Below are 23,538 nucleotides of genomic sequence, written 5' to 3'. Positions count from 1 at the left end.
ATTATGTTACTCATGATTTAGCTTTCCATATTCGATGTTTTGAACATTCGATCGTGTGTGATTTGAAAACCACCATCCACAAGACAATTATGCCATTTGTTTCGATTTATATGTCGTTAATTAACAAAATGAATTTCGTTAGATGTTACAAATAATGATTAGATACATACTAAAAATATTTAAAATTTTCTACCATACATTGAAAAGAAATAGTATAGAAGTTAAAATTGATGAGCATTAAATTGGTAATTTAGAACACATTTGAATAAAGAAATAAAGAAGATTGATATTTGTTATGAGCTGTGTTTTCTCTATTTGCATTAAAGTTTAAACCAACTGTTTGTCTCTTTGCCTAAAATCAAAGAAGTGAGATGTCATTTTTAACAATAGTTGGAATAATAATAAGTTGACATTACATTTGATATTTGATATTTGATAGATGTGAACTTCCATGGTCCTCATGGGATGCCCAACTTTTACAAATATTTTTGAATTATACAATTTCTGGCTTTGTTGCTTCCTAGAAATGTTAACACCTTTGTTATCTTTTTCTATTTCTATTTTTGAAATCTTAACAATGTTAGTTTTGTTTGCTTTTAATGCCTTCAAGTTTTTGTTTGAAGTATGAAGTTAGATTCAACATTTATGTACGTTTCTAGTTAGGTATTGGAAGCTTTATTAATAATCAAATATGAGTCTCGAGCCAACAAAGCTAAATTTTAAAAATGAAACTTTATTGCATGGTTTATTAAGTGATTTCTCTTTCAAGATGAACATCATTCTTTCTTTATAATGGATTGTCTATACTATCTAAAAGGGTTTATGGGAAGAAACATTTGTTTTTTCCCTATTTAGCTCTTTTAGTGATGGATGATAATGTTATTTTGTCAATATGAGCTCAGCTCAACGTTTCTCGGGTTCAAATTTCTTTTCTCTAAAGTGTACTTAATAAGATATTTTTCTTTACAAAAATTAATAGGTTTAAAAAAAGTTTTCATATAGAAAACTAATTTTTTATAAATAGAAATTCTTATTGATAGCGAATAAAAAAATGAAACTATTTACAAAGTATAACAAGAAAAAAAAATTAAATTGGCTATATAGAATTTGATAGAATTGCTACATTTTTTAAATAGTTAGATATTCAGCGTCGAGTTTTGTTTGATGTGGAGAGGCTTAGTAATGACTAAAATGTGAATATGTTAAATCGGTTTAAAAGATATGTTAAGAAAGTGATGATCAAGTGAAAGATCACACTGTCGGCTAGGAATGCGATCAAAGTCCCGTGTTGATTAAACAAGAGGATGACTATGGGTATATAAAATAATAGGAAAGTGGAAGGAAAGAGGAAACAACAAAAAACCCCATTTGATAAGTTTTATGACAAAAGAAATGTGGGTAACAGAGCTGCCACATATTTTTAATACGCGAGACTTTGATATGGTGAGATATATGACTTTGAGATATATGACTTATGGATTACATTGTATTTTATGCGAATACAGCAGTTAGAATCGTTACTTATAAGATTGTATACTAATGTAACTAATTAAAATTATGAAAAATTGCTTATTATTGGACTGCAATTTAAAGAATTAAGGAGAAAGGTGCCATAGTTTTCTCCCTTTTGAAATTTGAATTGGCAGTTTTATATCAAATACGATTGATCTAACAAAAAGTAAAAAAAGAAAAATGTTTGATTTACCCTCTTCAAAACTAGAAAAGATTTTGATTCATTGAGAATATTAAAATGTTTGATCTATAAAAAATTGTTGATTGTATTTATGGTAAACATTTTTTACTTTCCAATCATACCATTTTCAAATATAGTATAATTGTTATATCATGTAAATTATAAACAGAAAGAATCGTTTATGAGATTTCAACCTAATAAATTTCAAAAGATAAAAGGGGTAGATTTTTCTTTTCTTGTATTTTGCTAATTTATATTTTGTTACGTTCTTATAACGATTTAGACTTCTATTTATATTTTTTTTGTGGTTGATAGGGTTATAAATACAAAACAATTGTTCAAACTTAAACGAAAATGAAATCATGAATACAACATACTTGTAAATAAACAAGATGATTTTTCTCCCTCGAATTTTATTTGAATTTATCTTTTTTATTATTAGATTTGATTTTATTTAATAACTTTTCAAATTAACTTTTGATGGCTAACTTTTGATGATCATTCCTTTTTAGATTGTCGATTTTTTGGTAACTCACACACATTTTGTATGCTTTTGTTTTCACTTTGAACATCATTTTCAATGATGGCGTTCAAATTTAGCTTTTGAGAATCTATTAATAAACTGGTCACATGAAATTAAGACGATCAAACTTCCTAAAACTAGTCTGTTGTTAATCATATTTCAAACAATCACATCGTTCTAAAGTTGCAATCCTTCAAATACTCACTTGCTAACAAGTTCACTTCTACGATAAACTATGCTTGTCTCACTAAGACGAAGTCCATCGTCCACTTCCCTCGCATACATGTGTTTTATATTTGAAGTTGTTTGGTAGGTACGATGCATCTCAATTACTATGATATTTGGTTGAGTTATATGGTATTTTAGTAATTTTTGAACGGTTTAGAAACTCTCTAAGTTATTCTTTAACGTTGTACAATATAATTCAAATGAGTATTTTTTACAATTTCACACTTTTTAGTTTTTATTATTGATTTGATTTTGTCATTTTAATAATTACGTTTTATTTTTGCTACAACTTTAATTTTGTCAATTTATCTAGTGACCCCAACAAGTTTTAGAAACATTTTAATTAAAATGCACATGGACAATTCTTTTAACAATTTATTTGTATTCCATATTTATAATTGGTAAGGCTTTGTGAGAAAGGATCATAATTCCATTGATGTGGATTTGATTCTTCTATTAATGAAAATTGAGTGTTAAAATATTTATAAAATATATCCAAATTTCATATTTTAAAACTTACGTAAGACTTTAATTTCCTCTGCTCAATAGAAAATATTTGAATGGAAAGACATGGTGTTGTATGCATTCTCTCTACCAAAATTTGAATGCTTGGGAGAAACTTCACCATTTAAGAAGAGGAAGCAATCTTAAGTTTATTTATTTCTCTAAAATGTGTAATCAATTTTGAATTTAAATATTATAGTAATATAGTACATGAAAGGCAACATGACAATATTTGTCTATTTAAAAATAAACTAAAATTGGACACAATAAAATTAATTATTTAATATTTTATTGCTGAAAAAGTAGACCACACTTTAGATAAGGGTTTCACATTTATTGATAAATTGGTTGCCTCTTTATTATGGTAGATTTCATTATATGTATGCATGCACTTGCACATACTTGACACTCTAACAAGTGGTATCACAGTATAGGTAGGTTGTATGTAAATGTATTTGTGTGTTACCCAACTTTCTTCAAACATAATGCTTGCTAAAAAGCATAAATAAGTGCTTTATTCTCTCCTTATTAGATTTCATGTGTGTTTTGTAGTGTTTTTCAAAGATTTGTCAACAAAACAAGTGTTGGAAGTCAATAGAACTAAGCTGAAATAAATTTCCAACAAGAAGTGAAGAAAATCTCAAGTTGCCAGAAAAAAGAAGAACAAGGTAGCAGTGCGATGCTCCACAATGTGACCATGGCCCCAAAATTCGAGAGAATAATATATCAGACTATATGCAATGCATAACACAACGTTGTGATGTTGTGTAAGAGCACTGCGACACTATGACAATCAAATGTGTAGATGAGCTTTACCACTTGAATTCTAAAATAGATAAGCAAAACTAAAATTTTATCCTTGAGGACAATACATGACATTTTATGCCATTTTAATTTACTATCACTTACCACATGCAGTTGCATGTCGCATCATCCACCTCGCCCTTGAAGGTCAAGGTTGAGACCACTTTTTTCTTTTCACGGAGACTCACTTCCCACAAGTCACGATTATAGCTTCATTGCTCACTAAAATCAACATTCCTTAATCTCTTATGGATTAGGAACCTTAGGCTCACCCTCTATAAATAGAAGCTCATAAGAATCCCGTAGAATAAGTTCTTTTGCCTACTTAGTTCTACCTTTTACTGATCCTTGTTTGATATTTTGACTTAAGCATTGTACGTTTTTGGTATACACCATATCAATGGTTTCTTCTTCTTTATTTTGTAGATCATCATCTCTTCTCCAAATCATAAATTTATCGTTGGAAGCGCATGAATGTTAGATAAGTATTTTCATCTAGATTTTGGAGCCAACGACATTTATTGAAAAGTTGGTAGTTGTAGGTTTATTCAAATTATTTATGCATTTATTTGTAACCATACCAAGTAATATCAAAGTTGTACGTAAATTTATTTATTTATGTTAGGCAACTCCCCCAAGAAAAATGGAGACATTAATTTCTTTCATAAATTGGTGGTTATAACATTAGTTTTGTATTTCTATGATGAGATTTCTCACACTTTTATTTTAAAATTTCAACCTTACCTTAAAATTTCTTCTAATAATTTATGTTTGAAGTTAACTAAACTTATTTGTGTCATTTGGTTGATGAAGACTTTGATTTTTTTTTTCTTTCTACATTGATCAATTCAGTAGATGCAAAATTAAAAGGGTAAGATTTTATTAGACTTATGTTTATATCTAAAACATGAATTTAAAAAGATGAACACATTGAATGAAGAGAGAAAATGAAATGTTTAGAAACCCATTTGAAACAAAATTCAAAAGTTGAAAAGGTTATTAAATAGTTATAAAAAGTTAAGAAATGAGATCAATTAGTTTGTATTTCTAACAACTCTACAAATCCAACACTTAGCATATGAAGAAAGTAAAACTACAGAGGAGCGATATTTGAGTTCACTCATCTTTTCATACATGAATGGTAAAACAATTCATATAAAAGAAAACCTACCTAGTATTTATTCAATTTTAGTATCTAAAATTTTGAAAGTTTTGATAATAATAAACCCTATACATAAATCCAAACACTTGGCACATGGGTGAATCAAGTCTCTGAAATAGCTTCATCAGTTTCCTCCGTCGAGGGGCAATTTCACAAATTTCACCAAGCAGATATTTGACGATGAAAATCCAAATTGACTGAAGCAATAAGATACAGCAAAGTGTTGGGACCTTGATCCGAGCCTGTGATTCCAAGCCACATACAAGAAATCCGGCCCAGTCAAGATCCTGTTCTGAAAATATTCATAGAATAAGCTTCGTTAATTTCGAGAAAAACCAAAACCCAGAGCCTCTTTTAAGTTTTCAACACATTACAACAACTGGGTCAAGCTTCCTTCTTCCAAAGCCAACGCCTTTCGATGGGCCTGGAGATGGAATCCTTGGCTGCCTCCATTGGCGTCTCCGTCCCTGTTCTCCGATTCCTTCTCTGTTTCGTCGCCACAATTCCGGTCAGCTTTCTATGGCGGATTGTCCCAGGTCGCCTCCCCAAACATCTCTATTCCGCCCTTTCCGGTGTTCTTCTCTCTTATCTCTCTTTTGGGTTCTCTTCAAATCTCCATTTTTTGGTCCCCATGTTCCTGGGTTATGCTTCCATGGTCCTCTTCCGTCGCCATTGCGGTTTGATTACCTTCTTCTTGGGGTTTGGTTATCTCATTGGATGGTAAGTGGAATCGATTTAATTTGTTTTGTGATAGCTTTTGTAATTGATGGGGCTTTTCAAATTGAACGATCTGATTGCAATTGCATATTCCGTTCATTTGTGGTGTTGTATTTCGTCGAATGCAACTAACTACCTTTTACTGTTTTTCACTCTTTGAGTTCTTGTTGCGATGAATCTGGTGGAAATTGAACTTGGGGGTAATGTAATGGTGTTGTAATTCTGTGCATGCAGCTCCTTTTTATAATGTGGAGTTGTGTTTGTCTTTGGGAATGGATGGTGGTTTGTGGTCTTTTTTTAAACTATCGTTTTATTGACATGCAGGAAGATGTGAAATAGATTTGACCTTAGTACTCTGTTTTTCTTGGCAGAGCTGTTGGAAGTAAGAAAGAGAACTTTGGTCCTTGTTGATTGAATTGTTAGGAAACTGAGGAAATTTTTTTGTGCTGGAGATGACTATATCTATGCTTAGTTCATTTGGTCTTTTAGTGTACCCGATTTTAAATTTTAGTTAGGAATGTTCCGTTAGTCATTTTGTCTTGGTACAGTTATAGCATTGATAAAAGTAGAATTTATTTCCTCTTTAAAAGAACCCTAAGTTTGGTACAAATCATTGTGAAAACACCTTCTTGAAACAATTATGTGTTCACAATCACTAGAAGTAGAGACATCTGCTATCAATTTCCTTTGAGAGGGTGAAATGGCCTTCTAAAGATAACAACATTTGCACGACCTTACTTGAACAAGATCTGTTCTATAGGTTGTACAGCTGTGGCATTGAGTAATAAAAAGATAACTGAAAAAGGTAATACCTTTTGATGATCAAGTTTGAGGACTAACCGTGGTTAAAAATTCCTTTGTTGTTAAACCCTAGGAACTATGATTCAACATTTTCTTGTTTAGCAAGTAAATAAATTCAGCAATATACTTCTTCATGCTTGAAGCTAATTCGACAGAAACCACATAATTGCCTATTGTGAATCCTCTGAGAAATATATTGCTCCTGGGGTCGCGTCAACTGTCAATCAGATTCTTTGCTACGTTGTTACACCGTTTAATGGAGCCCTGGTCTCCACATTAAACTTGAACACCACTGAAAACTTGGAGTTAAACTTAAAAGCTAGTTAGAACTTAGAAAATAGAGGGGAAGGAATTCATAACGAGGTTTGAGAAAATAGCGTGAGCTGAATAATAGGCAAGGGGACATGGTTTCTGGAGGAGAAGCAGAAGAATTTGTTTGATCCCCACTGTGTTTTTAGTTTTTGTACACTTATAATTGAATTTTACCACCATCCTTTTGCAAAATTTTTGAGGTACTTATCTGCAATGTGCTTCTAAGCTAATGGTTTTGGATATTATTCTCTAATGTGTTTGTACTTCGAAGGAATAACCTTGATCCATGTCTAATATTTTGACTTTTTATCTTGAGGCAGTGTTGTCATTTTCAGAAAAAAGACTTGTCATTGAACTAAAAATATAGCATGTGATTAATGCTTGTGTTTCAAATTCACTTGCATCAATAAATGCTAAGATTTCTGCCTTATCTTGTCATAAAGATCTTTCAAAATTCTTGAGATTGTGCTTTTGATTCCAGAATTCTTGACTATTTGTCCACATGTGTAGCCATGTATATTACATGAGTGGGGACGCTTGGAAAGAAGGAGGTATCGACGCAACTGGTAAGATCACTAACTAGACTTGTGCCTTCTTTTTTCTTTTATTAGTGTCCAAACACGTTGTTTTTTTTTTAAAGAAAAATATATTGTTTATCTCAAAGAGGGACTGGTAAATAGTATCTTGTTCTAATGGTCACTTGTTCAAATCCAATCCCGGTCGGCTTATTTCTTTGATGTTGATAAAGTCTCATGTATGGCACATCATCATCTGGGCCATACGTTTTTGGTACAAAACTAGTCAACTTTCATGTATGGCACATCATCTCCAAGTGCGAAGGAAATAATAGAATGTTACTTGAACTGCTACAGTACAATCATTGAACTAGTACATAATTAAAGGGCTAAGATAGAAAGTGCACCAATTGGCATGCATAAGTTGGACTGATTCTTAAACTTTCTTGTCATTCCCAAACCTAACTTCAAATTTATAATTTATAAGACATTTCTTCCGATCTCTCAAAGTAGTGCTTTAACCACGTTTGATCACAGTTTTTGGCTGGTCTGAAATTCTAGCCACAGAGGAGCTGAAGGCAAGCTTCTTTGTTTGTTTTTTCGAAGTTACGAATTAACATTAAAGCCATCCAATAGAGATGCACAATGAACCTCAAAAGAGATGCAACTGATGCTCTAAGCATCATTGCAAAACATGCATTAGGTAGGACTTAGGAGAAGTGCAGAAGGTTGGATTTGTCTTTTGAACGAAAGTAATGAGTTCTACCAAGGCCAAAGTGTATAGGAATAATTTGATTTTTCAGACGTTGTAGACTTCCTGATGCCCCTACACAACCCATTATGCAAATATACAAGTGGTGGATTTCTTAGAGGTTTTTAAAAATAGACTTGCTGGAATTTTTTTTGAAGCTCCCTAGATTCTGCAATCTTTGGTCAGGGATATAGTTTGGCATAACACTTTGCAACAAACTATATAATGAATTCATTCCTTAATTCCTATTCTGAAAGGTTATTGCTTAAGAAAAATTCCATCCATTCTATCATGGCAAGATTGTAGTCAATCTCAATTCTCAGCTGTGTGATAAACAATTCAGTTCTCGGAAGCATAGTTCTTATACTGCCACAAATTATTGGTTTCACAATGTGTTAAATATTTAGGATTACTGATTTATTTATGCTCGCTTGAGTTTCTAACCTCCAGTTTATATTTACATCTTTGGTTACTGACATTCTTTCCACTACTTGTTCAGGGGCTTTGATGGTGTTGACACTGAAAGTCATTTCATGTGCCATAAATTATAATGATGGGTTGTTAAAAGAAGAAGGTTTAACTGAGGCTCAAAAGAAAAATCGGTTGATTAAGCTGCCCTCATTAATCGAGTACATTGGTTACTGCCTCTGCTGTGGCAGCCACTTTGCTGGTCCTGTTTATGAAATGAAAGATTATCTTGAATGGACTGATGGAAAAGGGGTCTGCCTATTCTTCTTCTTTGATTATTTTTGCCTCAAACTTTTGGGTAGACTTTCTTATATTAAATTCTTTCATCTTGGTTCTTTTTTAGATTTGGAAGCATGATGAACAAAACCCACCTCCATCACCATATTGGGCAACAATTAGAGCTCTTCTCCAAGCTGCTTTTTGCATGGGCTTGTATTTGTACCTGGTACCTCAGTTTCCGTTGTCCCGTTTTATTGATCCTGTCTACCATGATTGGCCATTCTGGAAGCGTCTTGGGTACCAATATATGGCAGGCTTCACTGCACGCTGGAAATATTATTTCATCTGGTCAATTTCCGAGGCCTCCATCATTATTTCTGGCTTAGGTTTCAGTGGTTGGACAAAATCTTCTCCACCTAAACCACGCTGGGACCGTGCAAAGAATGTCGACATTCTTGGTCTTGAGTTTGTGAAGAGTGCAGTTGAGATTCCTCTTAAATGGAATATTCAAGTCAGCACTTGGCTTCGCCATTGTGAGTTTCTTTTCAATAGCTTTAAGCAGTTCACTAGTTTACTCGCTGTGAATTTTTAGGTTGTGATTTTGGGGTAACTTCAGCATATCTAGAAAGAAACTAGTGATGTCCATATCTGAAACTTTCTCCATTCAACATGTTTCTGGACACGTGGCTTTTAGAAAAGAGCAGCAGTTCATAAATTTAAAACAATCTCATTGCTGTTTCATGTTGGTGTAGATGTTTATGAAAGGTTGGTTCAAAAGGGGAGGAAACCTGGTTTCTTTCAGCTGCTGGCAACACAGACTGTCAGTGCTGTTTGGCATGTGAGTATTATGAAACAGATTTCTCCTTTTAATCTTTAGCTGTACCTTTTTTATTCCATTACAATTTCAGAATTTGTGGTTATTTTAAGGTTCTATTGCATTCTTCTTTTCTTCTTTAGGTTTGATTGTTCTATATCCATAACCTTTATATGTACTTAATATTCATAATATGTTTCTGAATTCTTAACCAAACTTTTAAAGCCAGAAATTTGTTTTTCTGAACAATTTGTTTATTTCATAATTTAGTTGGGGTTTCAGAAAAAAAGGTTGTGCTTCTTTAATTAACTATGGTGTGTTCTTTTCATTCCAAGGTATAGAGTCTGTATTGGTAGGTGTGATGTATTTTCGTATTTTTGTATTATTGTTTTCTGACACCGACTTGCTTTTCTGCATATGTGAAAAAATATAGGGTTTGTATCCTGGGTACATCATCTTCTTTGTTCAGTCCGCTGTGATGATTGCTGGTTCAAGAGGTATGTAATGGCCTACCTGTTATTACAGTGTCCATGCCCGTTCTTCAGTTATTTAACATTTTTCTTTTGTTTCCTTCACTTCTGTGGCGCCCGTCGAGCAGTTATTTACAGATGGCAACAAGCTATTCCTCCATCCATGGCTTTCCTCAAAACTATACTTGGATTTTTGAACTTCGCTTACACAGTTTTGGTTCTGAACTACTCCTGCGTTGGGTTCATGGTACCTCTCTTTCCCTTGCTTACCTCACACTCACTTTCTTGTCATTCCTATAAGTTTCTGATATGATGTTTTGGGCAGGTCTTGAGCTTGCACGAGACACTTGCCTCGTATGGAAGTGTGTACTACATCGGAACCGTCATTCCCATCACGCTAATCTTACTCAGTTACATCATTAAACCCGCACCAGCTAGATCTAAAGCTCGAAAAGATCAGTGAGTGAGATACGAAAGCTTGGTCCTTTTTATGGGTTTCTGAATAACTTCAAAATGAGTATGGGTGAAAAGAAGCACTGTTGTTGCTCTTTTATCCACTTGACATCCATGAACATTTGGCACACTGTTATTTATGTTAGTTTTGATGGATCTCTTAAGTTGAAGAATAGGAGTGGTTTGAATTCTAAATCTTTTAAGTCTACATCGTTTGAAGTAGTTTGTTGAATGCTTTTGGAAAATGCTTGCCTTGATGCCTAATTAATTAGAATGGTCCAATTTTGATGGCATTTTGGTGTTGTTGCTATATAAGTTGGTGCTCCTAGAATTTGTCAATGTTCAATCAAGTTCTTGTTCTCTTCAAAGGGTTATGTATATATAAAATGAGATGATTGGACACTAAATACAACTTGTACAATAATATTATTTTTAAGGGCTCAGATTTAATAGTGTTCAATAAATGATTGAATTTTGGACCGATTCTTCAAAATTTTGATTCAGTCTGACATAATCTTACTGGAATCAAGAACTTGATAGAAAAGATGTTTAATTTAGGAAAATTGCATTCATATTGCAAATATGACAAATAATTAGATATATTATAAAACTATTAAAAGACTATTAAACTATCCGATGGTTATTTGTTTTTAAATATATTACTTTTGTAATTTAATAATTGTGATGACATAGATTCTATTATCATAAAATTTCTTTTTCGTTATTTTTGTAAATGTCCCACTTCATTTATGAGAAGCAATCGAGTGGAGTTCATGGCCCATGCAAGCCATTTTTTTTTTTTTTTTGGAGTTTCATGAATCTATTCTTAATATTTTATTTTTTATAAGAAAACACGTTGTTTATTATATTAGAATTTGAAAATATATTATTGTATTATAATTAATGTTAATTTTATTATTTAGCTAATTTTGGTATAAAAGAATAATTTCAAGGTAATAAATATTTAGGAGAACTAAGTGGACTAATGGTCCATTTGGATTACCTTTTAAAAAATATTTTTTAAAAAATAAATTTATTAAAAAACACTTTGTTTTTAAATGAGTTTAAAATCTAAACACTTACATGTTTGGTTTGACCTATTTATAAACGTTTATATGTAAAAATGTGTTTGGTTTGTCCTATACTAATAATGTTTTATACGTAGGTTAAATTACCATAAAAGACTATTAAACATTATAAATTAATTTCATAATAAAATACACACATTTTAAATATTTTTTAAAATTAATCGTACATAATCTTGAAATTATTGATTTTTCAAATACTTAAAACTAAATATTAATTTCGTTGTTATTATTACTATTATTTTGAACAATTCAATTTTAAAAGCACAAATATCTTGAAATGTAAATACATAACTATATAAAAAAATTAATTGATTTCCAACGACAAAATATAAATAAGATAAATAACGTTCTTAATTCATTTTCATTTAACGCACCGAAAGATTGTGTTTTTCATTGACATTCTCATGATTTCTTTCATAGATGTTAAAGCGAAGTAGATTTGGCTTAAAGAGAAACATTTGCAAATCTCTATATATTTAAATGTATATGAACACACATTAAAAAATATTCAAAGTATTTAAAAAAAACGACGGAGTGAAAAATAAATAGTAAAAAGAAATATAACAAATAGAGGAAAAAAATACATCTTTGAAAGGAATTTCCCATTAAACACCAAATAAATATTTATTTTAAAATTTGGATAAATGTATTTTCTCTAAAATGATTTATTTCATAATCTTATTTTTCTAAAATTTATTTTAAACAAATGTCAAATATCTCAATTTATTTTAAAATGAATTATTTTAAAAATTAAACACTTCAAAAATCAATCCAAACACACCCTAAAATTATATAGGAAAAAATGCACTTTTGGTCTCTAGTTTTGATGTTTGAAGTTGATGTTTATTTGAGAGTTCGTTGGATAAATGACCCAAAAATTGGAGAGAATGTCAATTGATGTGGTTTTATTTTTTTTATTTTAATGTTGAATGACTCTTTGCTGACATCAAATTCGAGTAAGATTACCAAAATAAACTTATGAGCATGCGAAAAAGTAATTTCTCTCACCCATCTCGCTCTCTTTTCTTTTTTCACTCACGAATCATTACATTTCTTAGTTTCGCTTGGCTTTGGTTGATCTCTCAATTGTTGAAGAAATTAACACAAAAGAAAGAGATATTCAACCGGAAGAAATGAAACTTTTATTAAGAAAAATTAGAAACAATGGAAACAGAGAAAACACTTACTCACTCTCACTCAGATTCTCTTTACTTTTCTTACTTTATTTCTTCCTCTCATTACTTACTTTGCTTTGCTTTAATTACTTTGCCTTGTTGGTTCACAAACCAAGATCACACCTCCGGTGTAAATTTTTTTGGAGAACTTTTTTTAAAAATAATGTAAATTTTGAAACATACGTAAAAAATAGGCTGAGTACAAAACTATTGACAAAAATATGTGAGTTGAGATGAGCACACAACTTTCATGCAGTGAACTCTATATCTTCTATTTTTTTTTTTATATATATACTACACTCGACACAACATTTTTTTATCTTCTCATTATCTATATACGTGGGTCCCACACATTTTACTTTTTCTCATTATTTATATATATATACCCACATATAATATAATATATATATATTAAACATTCAAATTCTAAAAATATCTTTCTTTATTAAATTATTTTTTTCCTTTTTTCTTTATATATATTTAAATATTTCAATCTTCGATTTTCAATTTTTCTTATTAAATTTATTTTTTTAATTTAATTTAATTATTACTTAATCAAAATTATACATATTTTTCCCAATTTTCAATATTTTTTTAAAAACGACATGTATTAACAAAATATGTTATTAAACAAATGAAAATAGTAATAATAATAATTAAAAGAAGTTGAAGTTACTCAAAATAATAATAACAATAATTACTAATTGAATAAAAAATATATATATATATATTAAATATCTCAACAATTTTTCTTATTAATTTATCTTTTCTAATTTAATTTAATTATTTATTAACCAAAATAATACATATCTTTTTCTATTTTTCTCTTTTAAAAAACACATATATTACCAAAATATGTTATTAAAAATATATTAAACAAAACAAAATAATAGTAATAATTGAGAGAAGTTGAAATTTACACTAAAAATAATAATAAAAATAAATTTGCAGTAAAAAATTATCCTAAAAATTTATCCGTTAAGTTTTTTAAATTTAATTTGTAATCGAACCAATTCTTGTTTTTTTTCTTTCGCCATAAACATAATTTTTTTATTCAATTACCTGTGCATGAGTGACTTCAAGTGTTATTATTTTTTGTTTGGAGTAACCTCAACTTCTCTCAATTATTATTATTACTATTTTTATTTGTTTAATATATTTTTAATAACATATTTTGTTAATATATGAGTTATTTTAAAAAAATAAAAAATTGTAAAAAGAAGATATGTATAATTTTGATTAAGAAAGAATTAAATTAAATTAGAAAAATGAATTTAATAAGAAAAATTGAAGATCGAAGATTGTGATATTTAAATATATATAAAGAAAAAAATAAAAAAATTAATTTAATAAATAAATATATTTTTTAGAATTTGAATGTTTAATATATATTATATTATATGTGGGTATGTATATAAATAATGAGAAAAAGTAAAATGTATGAGACCCACGTATATAAATAATGAGAAAATAAAAAAAAGTAGTGCCAAGTGTAGTATATATATCAAAATAAGAAAAAAATAAAAGATGTGGAGTTCACTGTATGGAAGTCGTGTACCCGATATACGACTTCACCTCAACTCACCTATTTTTGTCAATAGTTTTACACTAAACCTATTTTTGACATATGTTTCAAAATTTACATTATTTTTTACAAAAGTTCTTCTTTGGAACCCAAGCCAAAGATTTCTCTACTATTCTAGATATTTTTAGTATCATCTATATCTAAATGAATTCACAAATTCTTTAACCTAAAAAATCTAGGTTATTTCTAGATTTTTTCTTTTAAATATTTATTTACATCTTTCAACATAATTCTAGAGAAATCTAATTTACACACTAATGACATATTATAGATACTTCAACACTCTTCTAGACTAGTTAGTGTCATTATATATTTTATCATCAATCTCACTTGATCTCTCTCAATCTCCTTGATTGGTTGTCACTCTCGTCCATTGTTGGTTGGTGTTGCTCTCACTCGTCTTTGGTTTGTGTCGCGCACGTTAAAGCTGCTTGCTGGTGGAATCACCATTGAGTCACCATGCCAAAGAAGAATTAGTTGAAGAAGAAAACAACCACAAAAACTTAAGTAGAAAAGAGAATTCCTAAATTAACTTCATTTTTTTTTTTTACTATTTTGCACCACTTAAATGAATCATCTGCAATATATTTTCATTTATTTGGTTCCTCAAATCTCAAAACGAACACTCTATTATTTTGCACCACTTAATTATTCTTTAATGACATGGTTGGTAATATTTTTGATAAATAATTTGTATTAAAGCACAAGCATTATGTTAATTAAGCTACGCTCAAGCTAGGACATGAACTAGGGTATTAAATCAAAGAGAAAACAAAAATGTGTCTACGAATCATTTCCAACATCCCCACTCAATATATTATACATATAAAAGTTTGATTGGACATACTATCTGTTTCTTTGTTTGATTTTCTTAAAAAATATGAAATCTAATTTGATGAGGGCTTTATTGTAATTGAGTTGAGGATTTTGTGATATTTTGTATTGACTTCATGGAAAATTTGAAAATATATAATGGTGAACTTAGACAAAATTGAAAATATGGTCCATCGTTAAGCCTATGTATGTAGTTAGGCTATTAATCTTACTCCATTCAATAATGGAATACAACTAAGCAAAAGTTAATTTTGGACATCTATGTCACATCATTCTTATCATGAAAATTATATATTTAGTGTTCAGTGAGTGTATTGTGGGGTGCAATACTTGGTTTTAAACTTAAGCAAACTATAGCTTAGTTGTCAAAATTAATTTGTTTTTCAATATCCAATGAAAATAATAACCATGAGCAACCATTTGGTTATGGCCAATTCTTAATAGGTTGTACCAAATTTTCATTATATTTGTGTAACATCCAATTTTTGTGTGGTAATTTGGTTTTAAATATCTTAAATTAGTTGGGTGTATTTTCGAGCTTTAAGACTAATATTAGATTAGGATAATTTGTCTTGTGTTCCTTCGAGTTCACTACTTACATCAAAATATTTTGTGCGCCTTCGGGTTCAATACTACCTATGTCACGTTATGATTTTGTACAACATGTTTATGTTAGAAATGGATTTAACAGTTCATTAAAAGGTCTTGGTAGAAAGATTACTTATTACAGGGCAAAATCAAACTACCGTGTGACAAGAGATATATGTTTATTTAATAATTTTATAAATTGTTTTGAAGTCGTCATTATTCTTATTTTAAAATAGCATTAATTTTCACTTCAATGGCTAAACTGTTTTTGTTGTAAATTTATATTCACAAAGTAACGATCCCAATTAAAGATTTCGAAAGGTTACATCGTTACTATTTGTTTTTTTTTTAGAAATAATGACATGTTAGTTCTTAAACTCCATAATTTATTCCACTTTAGATTATATATATGTAGTTTGTAATGTCTAGATATATTTTGTAGTTAATATATAATCTATAATAAGATTTTAGTTTAGCTTATTCAAAGATATTGTAATTTAAATCTTCTAGATTTAACTTGATCTTCATATATACTTTATCTAATTTTTCATGAAACATGCAAATAAACCTAAACCTAGACTATGATCATCTAGCAATGTTGTTTAAAGTTAAAGATGCCATTGCTATACATCATGTTTCTACTATGCATTTTAAATTTAAGATCAAGATAGATTGGATGTACAAGTTGATCTCATTGGAAGTATGAAAATTTAGAGAAACAACTTTCTTGACACCTACAAATAGAATTTTTGAAAAACTACGTTTTCAATCTCTATGTTCCGATGAATATGTACTTTTCATCTCTAAATTTTAAAATATCCTTTTAGATTTTAGATTTATAAGAATAGACCAATTTGACCTGAAAGTTTTCGAAATGTATTTTTTTTCTAGTTTCAAATGGGTTTAAAAGGTTTTAGATGTATTTTTTGCTTGTCTTTTTAAAATAATTATAATATGATATTTAAAATTAGAAAAACATAGTTTTAGAGACGAATTGTTTTTTAGAAATTATTTTTCTAAACCAAAATGTCATATAATTATTTAAACAAAACAAAAGGATAACATAGAGACTTTTGAAAACTTATTTTTTTAAAAAACTTAAAGAATATAATGGTAGAGTTTAAAAAGACTAAATGAGTTTGTTCTTATAAATTCAGACACTAAAAAATGTACATTTTTAAAATTCAGGTACCCAAAAAAACACATTCTTCAAAACGGAGACCAAAAAGGTAAACTTTTATGGATTTTTTTCTTAAAATTTACCAACTGAAAAGCGTCGAGAACTTGATTAAAGTATATATCTTCAATAAAACAGTTAGATAATTAAATTTCAAGCACTACCTATTATCGAAGCAAGAACACTTTAAGTAAATAGTGAGGTGTAAGATTTAAAATTTCAAAACAGTGAAGATAATTAGAAAAATATCAATTCAAAATTCAAAATAATATTGATAAATAGTAATTGAAATGTAATGATGTTTGAGATCTAAATTTGAGTATTTCACACATTTATAATATTGTACTAAAAAAGGCAGTTAAGAGTTTAGTTGGATTTAGGTTTTGTTAATAATGCAAAGTTTAACATAAAGGTGTGTAGTTGCATTAATTAAGAATAAATTTGGATAATTTTTGAGGTTGAGTGAATCCAAATTAGTTGAACAAAATAGTTATGAGTTTGTGTGTGGCACACTTAAACTAAAATACTTTGGATATGTTGTTGATATAACATCTTGATTTTGATTGGATTATTATTGTATTTAAAAATATGTTTTTCTTCATTATTCGATTTCATCCTATCATTATTTAAGGAACAATCATTTGGTTGTAAATCAAACGTACATAACAGGCTTTCAAATATACCAAAACAAGTTATTTTACTTATTGAATATAATAAAATTTACTTTTGAGATGTGATAAACCATAAGAAACATCACACATTTTTGTGACAGGCACGGATCATTTTTTAAAAAATATTATAATTTTTTGCATTTTTAAAATATTAATTAAAATTATTTTTTTCTTGGACTCAAATATTGGACTAGAAAAGATGTGATCTCTTACCTCATAAATTCTAGAAAATAAGACTCCAAAATTTTCTAGAATCAGTCATACGATTTTGTTTATGAATAATTAGGAAACCCTATGAAATCATATATTAAATTCTCAACTTTTAGAAAAACATAAAAAAAATTATAAAAATTTAAATTAGAAGGATTTTAAAATACTAAAAATTTCAATTAGAAAGATCTATAATTTTAAATAGAAATAAAAACAAGGGTTAAAAGAAAAATTAGATAAGTAAAAAAGCATCATAACAAATAAAGCAAATATAAAAAAAAATAGATGTTGTAGATTTTTTTCTATAAGAAGAGAGATAAGGCTATAGGGAGGTTAAATCTTTGGATGAAGAAGAGGGGATGTGAAGGTTGCAAAATTCTCTAAAAAAAAGTTATCATTAATTCTCATCTATCCTAGTTAGTCTAATTTAGTTACTCTAACTAAACTATCCACAAAACTTTATAAGTAGTTAAGTAACATTTTTTTACAAAAGCGAGTTAATCACAAAATTAAAAATTAATATAGCAATTGAGTTAATTTTAAATAAGGTCGAAAAAATTTAGATGACTACAATTACAATGGTATAGAAAAAAAATCTCTCTAACCTCATTTACAAAATCACTATCCCAAGCTCTAATAGTATATATTTGACAAATATAAAGAGGAAAAAACTGCAAATTGGAAGAAAAAAATACCAAGACGAGAAAAATTATTACAATCACATGGAATAATAATCTCTCCATTACCCCAATTACAAGATTACTCTCTCAAAACTTTTGACCGCTCACGTCCTCTTTTTCCACTCTATCAAATTAGGGAATATGAAAAAGAATTTAACTAAAGTTAACACAGTTCAACTTAAAGGGGCCGTTTGGGGAAGGAAAAGTCCTGTTATTCCTTCTCTTTTCTCATTTATTATCCTACTTTCCCGACCTAATCATTTCATTTTTCAATATATATAATCCTTCTCTTTCTTCTCCTTCTTCTATTTCCTCATCTATTTCTTCTTCTCTTTAAATTAATCCTCTTATTCATTCTCTTTCCCAAACAATTTAATCTACCTCTCTTCTTCTCCATTCTCTTTGTGCCAAACGTCATCTTATCTAATATGTTGCTTATTACTCTCATGAAGAAAAAAAAATAATAAATGAAAGAAAAAATAAAAACAACATAATACAATTTTTTATTGTATAGTATTGATGATACAAACTTTAAATACAAATTTCTTTTTGTGTTCTATTTACGGTACAATTTGAAGAAACATATTTTACATAAATGAAAAACTAATACAATTTGTTTGTATTGTGTACTGTGTGTACGGTCCAAATTTTTTTATACAAAATCAATTTAAAAATTAATATATATTTGTTGTGTGTTGGAATTACAGTAGAAATGAAATATAAACATTATTTTAATAAAATTTTTCGTCATTTTGGAAAACAATACAAGCAAAATAAATAAGTTTAGACAAACCAAAAAAAAAAAAAATTAATACAATTTTTGTTTGTATTTGGTTTACAAAAAACATTCCATGAGCATTTCTTACACATTGAAAAAAAATATAATTCAATTTCTTTCTCATATGGGTTTGCGGTAGAAAAAACAAATATTTGTCATAATTTTTTTTAAAAAAGAGCATATTTTTTTAATATATTGGATTTATGAATCAAATTGAACTACAAATTGAAGACAAATGAAAAATTAAATAATAAAATTTATGTCTGAATTGAATTTATGATATAAATTTCATAAACATATTTTACATAATAAAAAAATAATAATACACTTTATTTTGTGTACTAGATTTAATGTTAAAAATTATAAAAAAAACAATCGTACAAATGAGAAAAATAACTTTACTTTTGAAAATATATTAGATGTACATTATAAGTAAAAAAAATATTTATACAAAATCAACAAAAAAAAAAATCAATACAATTTTTTTGTGAACGCTTGGATTACGGTGCAACCTAACTACAAAAATGAATTTGAATACAATTTTTGGTTGTAGAGGTTTTATGGTACGAACAATTTACACAAATGTAAAAAATATTATCACATTTTTTATTTTGTATTGAGTTGGCAAAAAAAACAATAATTTTATTTCCAAAAATAAAAATAATTATGTATTTTTTCTCTTATTGAGGTTAACGTACAAATAAAAAAAATTACACAAATGGAAAAGAATACAATTTTTTTGTCATAATCCTTCTCTCAAATAATCCTCCTCCCAAAGAAAGATTATTATAATCCATCATAATCCTTTCACTTAATCATTCCTACAAACAAGGATTATAAATAATCCTCCATATTCCTTTCCATTACTTAATTCTTCCTCCAAACAAGGATCATTTCTTCCACTTAATCCTCCATTTTTCTAATTGGAACAATTGAAACCTAAAGGCATAAGCTATTTTTAGTGTTTAGTGTTCACAACTTTTTTTAACATTTCGATGTAGGACAACAACACTTCTAATATTTTGTCTAAACTTAACAAAAAAAACAAAAATTCAAAATCAACTAAATAACTTTTAACTTTCCACAAAACTTTACCAAATATTAGGGTGAGAAAAATTCTCACATCATTTATCCTAAGTAGTGTAATATAATAAAAGTAATTATGAAAAATCACTCATGTTTTTTCTCAAATAATGAACAAAATCCTTATTAAATAAAATTTCCAACATATTTTTCCTCAAATAAGTTTATCACTCATATCATTAAATTTCTTTTATAAACATGTGAAGATTTTTGTATTAACAAATTGAAATTGAAATTAAAATCTAAAAAATATTTAGATTTTATCCGCGTAACGAAAGTTTAGAGTTTTAATTGATATAATCCAAAAATTTAGGATTATTACAAATGAATTTTTTTGGACAATTTTGTATAAATGATATTTAAGCTAAAAATAATATATAGAATATATAACACAAACATAAAATAATTGCATGTATATTATATATATACTAAAAACCCTCTCTAATTTCTCAAATTAAAAAATATCATTGATAGTTTCAAGTATTTTATCTAATTTTTTTCAAATTGTAAGTTATCATTATTAATTGATATCAATTATTAGTAATCACAATTGATAGGTGCTATAAATTATTACCACGGATAGATGTTATCTGTAATAGCTATCAATTTGAAAAATGTTTTCTCAGTTTTTTTTTTTCTATCAATGACAATCACTAATTAAAGAACATACTTGACATGTTAAAAAATTTACCAGTTGACTGGTCAACATTTTTAATTATTTTTACAGATATTTTTAGTTTATTTCTAAATTGTGCATTATTTTTCCCTCAATTTTAAAAGCTTTGATACACCAAACATGGTACCATCCATCATCTCTTATATTTCTTCCTTTTATCCTACAAAAATAGAATAGACCCACCTTGTAAAATTATGTATGCTTTTTTTTTTTTTTATGGTACTAGGTTGTATGATGGGATGGGCCAAAAGAATATCACAAAAACACACTACATAACTAAAAGAATAAATAAGAACAACAAAAAAAGGGATTCTCCCCTTTTCTTTTGGAGTTATTTTTTGAAAAAAAGAAAATAAAAAAATAAAAATGAAGAACTATAAATATTATTATTGGTATGAATAAAATGAAAAGCACGTGTTACTAAAGTTATGGTATGATAAGATATATAGAACAGCTCATTTTTTCCTTTTGATAATACTTTTGTAAGAACATATATTTATCACTATATCAATTCTCATATATCTAATTAATTGAGTGATTGTGTTGGCTCAACCGTGTGTGAGTTTTTTTCTTTTTTTCTTTCTTTTCTTTTTTCTTTTAGGCATAACCCTAAATCCAACTGTTCTCTTTTGTTTGTTTTAATTACCTACGAATTTCCCACGCTTTACCTTTTTCTTTATATAAATTCTCTTACTTTGTCTCTTTTCTTCCTTAACTCCCATACTTCACTTCTCTCTCTCTCTCTCTCTCTCTCTCAACTTTCCTATTTTAACCCTCTCCCTCTCTCTCCTCCCTTAAACCATTAGTAAATTTACATTCTCTTTTACACTAATTCTCCACTTTTGAGAATTAAAAGGTTAATCCCTCGCCCACAATTTGTATTACACAACAGTTCTTAAAAACCTCTTTGAAACCCCACTCTCTCCTATTTCTACCTTACTTTTCTCTCACAATTCCCAATCTAACCTTTCTCTCTCCCTCTTCAACCCTCTCTTGTATCTACTCTCACTCTCTCTCCACCATACTTTTCTCCCATAATTCCCAATTGAATATTCTCTCTCCCTCAAAAATTTCTCAAAAAATAGAAAAAAAACCCCATTAGTCCTCTCTCTCATAATGCATATGTATATAGGAGGGTGACCCAAATATACCTATAAACGTATAGGCTAAAGTAGGCTCAATCATCACTATCTTCTAAACTACTTTTCTCACTTCCTAACACTCTCAAATTTCATACCTTTTTCTTCTTTATCCATCAAACCAAAACCCTTTACCTAACCTCATGGCCTCTACATCCTCCAAGAGACATGATCACTACAAAGGAATCCGCTGCCGGGGTGGCAAATGGGTCTCCGAGATTCGTGAGCCACGTAAGACTAATCGAATATGGCTCGGCACCTACCCTACACCCGAAATGGCTGCTGCTGCCTACGACGTAGCCGCACTCGCACTCAAGGGTTGCAATGCCGTTCTCAACTTCCCCAACTCAGTTGCCTTCTACCCGGTTCCTGCTTCCACATCCCCCAATGATATCCGTATTGCTGCTGCTGCTGCCGCCGCGTCCAAAAAGGTTGATGATCAAGGAGAAAACAGTTACCATAACTCTCACTACCAATCTCCACCAACCAATGAGTTTGTCGATGAAGAAGCGCTGTTCGGAATGCCAAATCTTTTACATGACATGGCTGAGGGAATGCTGTTGTCGCCCCCACGAATGAACTCGTCGCCGTCTCGACATGATTACTACTCGTGGAATTCAAGTGGAGATGGAAATCTTTGGAGCTACCACTAGAGAAAAAACAAACAAACAAAAATTAACCATAAAAAAGATAAATTAAAACTCCATGAATTGGAACATACTTATTTTAATACAATCATGGGGGAAAATTAAGGTAATCAAACGACAAGGATATGGAAAAAAATTTAGAACTATGAACAATGTTTTTTGCTTCGATGAGAAGGTGTCTGGAACAGTAAAAAATTAGACTGAATGTGGGATTTAGATTTGGATAGAGAGACACGGTTTTGGTTGGAGAAAGAGATTTTGAATTAGATTTTGTCTGTTTCTTTTTTCTCTCTCTCTTCTCTTAATTATTTATTATGAGATAAAGTAAGAGAGAGATTGTGTTATGATGAATTTTGATTGGTCCACAACTTTTTTTTCTTTTTTTTCTTTTCGTGTTGAATTTATGATTTTTGTTTGTAACAAATCTATCTTTGAACTGCAGTTGTCTGTAATAATTTGGTTTGTTGATATGTCAGACTACTTGTTTTCTTTTCTTTTCTTTTAATTGTTTTTTCTACTATTAGATTTCACTCATTAGTTTTTGTAGTATATATCAAAGTTTTTTTTTCTTCTATTTAATGTATTACCTTTGGCTTTAATTAAGAGTGAACTAAACCCAATACAAATTTGGAGAAATGCTTCTCTTGATGGGCTATAAAACACTTTTTATATTTTTAAACTCATTCAATTAAGCTCACCAAAGAATGTTTTTTTAATCCTATTCTTTTTTACTGTTTTGGTTTAAATTAAAATAATAGCGTTGATGTATATTT

The 23,538-nt window shown here is 29.0% G+C and overlaps 2 protein-coding genes across 2 annotated transcripts; both read left to right on the top strand.

Annotated features, from left to right (window-relative positions):
* The first annotated feature begins 4,998 nt into the window (after positions 1–4,998).
* Positions 4,999–10,802, top strand: LOC101209553 (lysophospholipid acyltransferase 1). Its single transcript, XM_004148234.3, has 8 exons — positions 4,999–5,634; positions 7,255–7,310; positions 8,510–8,730; positions 8,822–9,230; positions 9,450–9,535; positions 9,945–10,008; positions 10,110–10,228; positions 10,307–10,802. Exons 1-8 carry the CDS (start codon positions 5,333–5,335, stop codon positions 10,442–10,444), a joined length of 1,395 nt encoding a protein of 464 aa, XP_004148282.1. The 5' UTR covers positions 4,999–5,332; the 3' UTR covers positions 10,445–10,802.
* Positions 10,803–21,703: 10,901 nt separating this feature from the next.
* On the top strand, positions 21,704–23,264 carry LOC101202953 (ethylene-responsive transcription factor ERF026-like). The gene has a single exon (XM_031881999.1). The coding sequence runs from the start codon at positions 22,262–22,264 to the stop codon at positions 22,769–22,771; it is 510 nt and encodes a 169-aa protein (XP_031737859.1). The 5' UTR covers positions 21,704–22,261; the 3' UTR covers positions 22,772–23,264.
* The last annotated feature ends 274 nt before the right edge of the window (positions 23,265–23,538 follow it).

Source organism: Cucumis sativus, chromosome 3, assembly GCF_000004075.3.
Source record: "Cucumis sativus cultivar 9930 chromosome 3, Cucumber_9930_V3, whole genome shotgun sequence".
NCBI lineage: Eukaryota > Viridiplantae > Streptophyta > Magnoliopsida > Cucurbitales > Cucurbitaceae > Cucumis > Cucumis sativus.
The sequence above is the reverse complement of the archived record's forward strand: the minus strand, read 5'-3'. Positions and strand labels throughout refer to the sequence as shown.